The 2,771-nt window shown below is 53.3% G+C and overlaps 1 protein-coding gene across 1 annotated transcript; it reads left to right on the top strand.

Annotated features, from left to right (window-relative positions):
- The first annotated feature begins 942 nt into the window (after window positions 1–942).
- On the top strand, window positions 943–2,249 carry POU4F3 (POU class 4 homeobox 3). Its single transcript, XM_044661808.1, has 2 exons — window positions 943–1,062; window positions 1,356–2,249. Exons 1-2 carry the CDS (start codon window positions 943–945, stop codon window positions 2,247–2,249), a joined length of 1,014 nt encoding a protein of 337 aa, XP_044517743.1.
- Window positions 2,250–2,771: the final 522 nt, after the last annotated feature.

Genomic DNA, 2,771 nt, shown 5'->3' with positions numbered 1-2,771 from the left:
TGGATCTGAATTTCTTTTACTTTGAAAGAAAAGTTAAAGGGATCTAGCTTGGAGGGAATCCCCAAGAAGCAGAAGTATAGGTGACCTGCTGATCCGAGCTTGGAGTAGGGGCTTCCCTAATACAACTAACTCCCTTTAAACATTCTCCAACACGACTCCTTTCCAGCCAGGGAACCCAGAAGACAGATAGAAGTCCAGGGCGATGGGATGAACTGGTCATTGACAAAGAAGATGGATTTCTTGACTAGTCTGGGGCTGGATACTATTTCACCTTTCCCAAATTGGGGTTCATCTGACCCCTCAGTGAGGTTCTGGCCTCAAAAGCCGAGGGGACACTAGCCCTGCCAGAAGCTGACTAGGCTGAAGTCCAGGAGCTCACTTTAAGTGGGGGCGCTTGGTAGCGTCTCTAGGGGGTTGAAGTAGGGTTAACTTCCTTCCTTTTCCACCTAACTCCCCCCTCCCCCCCTTCTCCATACCCTACTTCACTTGGGCTTCTTTTCGATCCGGATCCCAGAGAGAGCCTCATTGCGAGTAGGGGACAGGACGGAGTGGTTTGGGGTTTTAAAAAATGAATCAGGAAGGTCTGGGATGCCTGGAGCCAGGCGGGGCTGAGAAACGCCAAAGCGGTGCCCAGGATATAAATTAAAAAGCCAATTGACTTAAGAGGCAAACAATTGGCCAGGTCAGGGTAGACATCTTTGATGCTAACTGGCTTTGCCTCCTCCGGCTACTTTCCTTTTAATTCCTCGGTGCAGCACGCCTGCGCGCAGTTCCCGGTCCTATTCCTGGCATGCTGCTTGTAAGATGAGTGAAGAAGCAGGTGGGGGCAGAGAGAGGGCGAGGGAAGCTCTGGCATTGAAAACCGCTCACTTTGACAGGAGCCAGCGAGAGAGACAGCCCTGAATCGATGTCAGGGACTGCCTACCTGCAAGGTGTGCAAAGATGATGACCATGAACGCCAAGCAGCCTTTCACCATGCACCCTGTCCTCCAGGAGCCTAAATTCTCCAGCCTACATTCCAGTTCAGAGGCTATGCGCCGAGTTTGCCTTCCCGCCCCGCAGGTATGTAGATGAAGCGTAATTACCGCTTTAAGGCACATTTTTTGACAGGCGCTTGCTTAATGTTTATTTCATGGAGCCCAGAACAATCGCCTCTCTCTGAACCCCTCTCCCTCTCCCTCTCTCTTTTCTCTCCCTTGTCTCTGATCCACACGTCTATTCCTGCAAAGCTTCTGCCTTCATATTAATTTTTATGACCTGAGCTTTGAGGAGGAATCTCGTTGCTTGAAAATGTTTTTTAATCCTGAGTTGACAGTATTCCCCACTGACTCTGCTATGCGTATTCTTGCTTGCAGCTGCAGGGCAATATATTTGGAAGCTTTGATGAGAGTCTACTGGCCCGCGCTGAAGCTCTGGCGGCTGTCGATATTGTCTCCCACGGCAAGAACCATCCTTTCAAGCCCGACGCGACCTACCATACCATGAGCAGTGTGCCCTGCACTTCTACCTCGTCCACAGTGCCCATCTCCCACCCGGCGGCCCTAACCTCGCACCCACACCATTCAGTGCACCAAGGGCTGGATGGAGACCTCTTGGAGCACATCTCGCCCACGCTGACAGTGAGTGGCATAGGGGCCCCGGAGCACACCGTGATGCCGACGCAGATCCACCCCCATCACCTGGGGGCTATGGGCCACCTGCATCAGGCCATGGGCATGGGCCATCCCCACGCCGTCTCCACCCACAACGGGATGCCCTGCCTGAGCGACGTGGAGTCGGATCCCCGTGAGCTGGAAGCTTTTGCCGAGCGCTTCAAGCAGCGTCGCATCAAACTGGGGGTGACCCAGGCGGACGTCGGCGCAGCGCTGGCCAATCTCAAGATCCCTGGTGTTGGCTCTCTCAGCCAGAGCACCATATGCAGGTTCGAGTCCCTTACCCTGTCCCACAACAACATGATAGCCCTCAAGCCTGTATTGCAGGCCTGGCTGGAAGAAGCAGAGGCTGCCTACCGGGAGAAGAACACCAAACCCGAGCTCTTCAATGGCAGCGAGAGGAAGCGCAAACGCACCTCCATCGCAGCGCCAGAGAAGCGCTCTTTAGAAGCTTATTTCGCCATCCAGCCTCGACCCTCCTCGGAGAAGATCGCAGCCATAGCGGAGAAATTGGACCTCAAAAAGAACGTGGTGCGGGTCTGGTTCTGCAACCAGAGACAGAAACAGAAACGAATGAAATATTCGGCTGTCCACTGACTGCAGGCAGTGCGGGGCCAAGGCCTGGGCCGGGACCCCAGGGCCTGGAGAGAGGGAGAGGACCGTCTGAGACTTTTATATTTGACTACACACATCACTCCGGGCAGGAAGTTCGCTCAGACCCTGCAGTTAGACTCATTCCTCCCAAAATCATGGACTTTTCCCTCTTCGCTCCGTTTGGTCTCTTGTCTGTCTAGTCTTCTATCGTTTTCTTTTCTCTTATCCTCTTGTTTTTTTCCCCACTTCTTCTTTCACTTCTTCTCCCTTCTCTTCCGTTCTGTCCTTTCCCTTCCTCCCTCACCCCACTCTTAAAAAGTTTTCTACCCGTAAAAAAAGAAACCAGAGGCCAGGAAGAGGGAGCTGTCCTTCGTGCTGAACCTGACACTAGTTTTGTGGACTACGGGTCACTTCCGGGGGACCTGGGCAGCAAGGGACATCTCAATTTGGGGGGGAGGGCTGGGGTACGGGGTTAAGGCTCCACATAGCTGATCGCAATAAGAAATCACTCAGTGCAAGGGTTGT

Source organism: Gracilinanus agilis, chromosome 2 (assembly GCF_016433145.1).
Source record: "Gracilinanus agilis isolate LMUSP501 chromosome 2, AgileGrace, whole genome shotgun sequence".
NCBI lineage: Eukaryota > Metazoa > Chordata > Mammalia > Didelphimorphia > Didelphidae > Gracilinanus > Gracilinanus agilis.
This window is presented reverse-complemented; position numbering and strand designations above follow the sequence as displayed.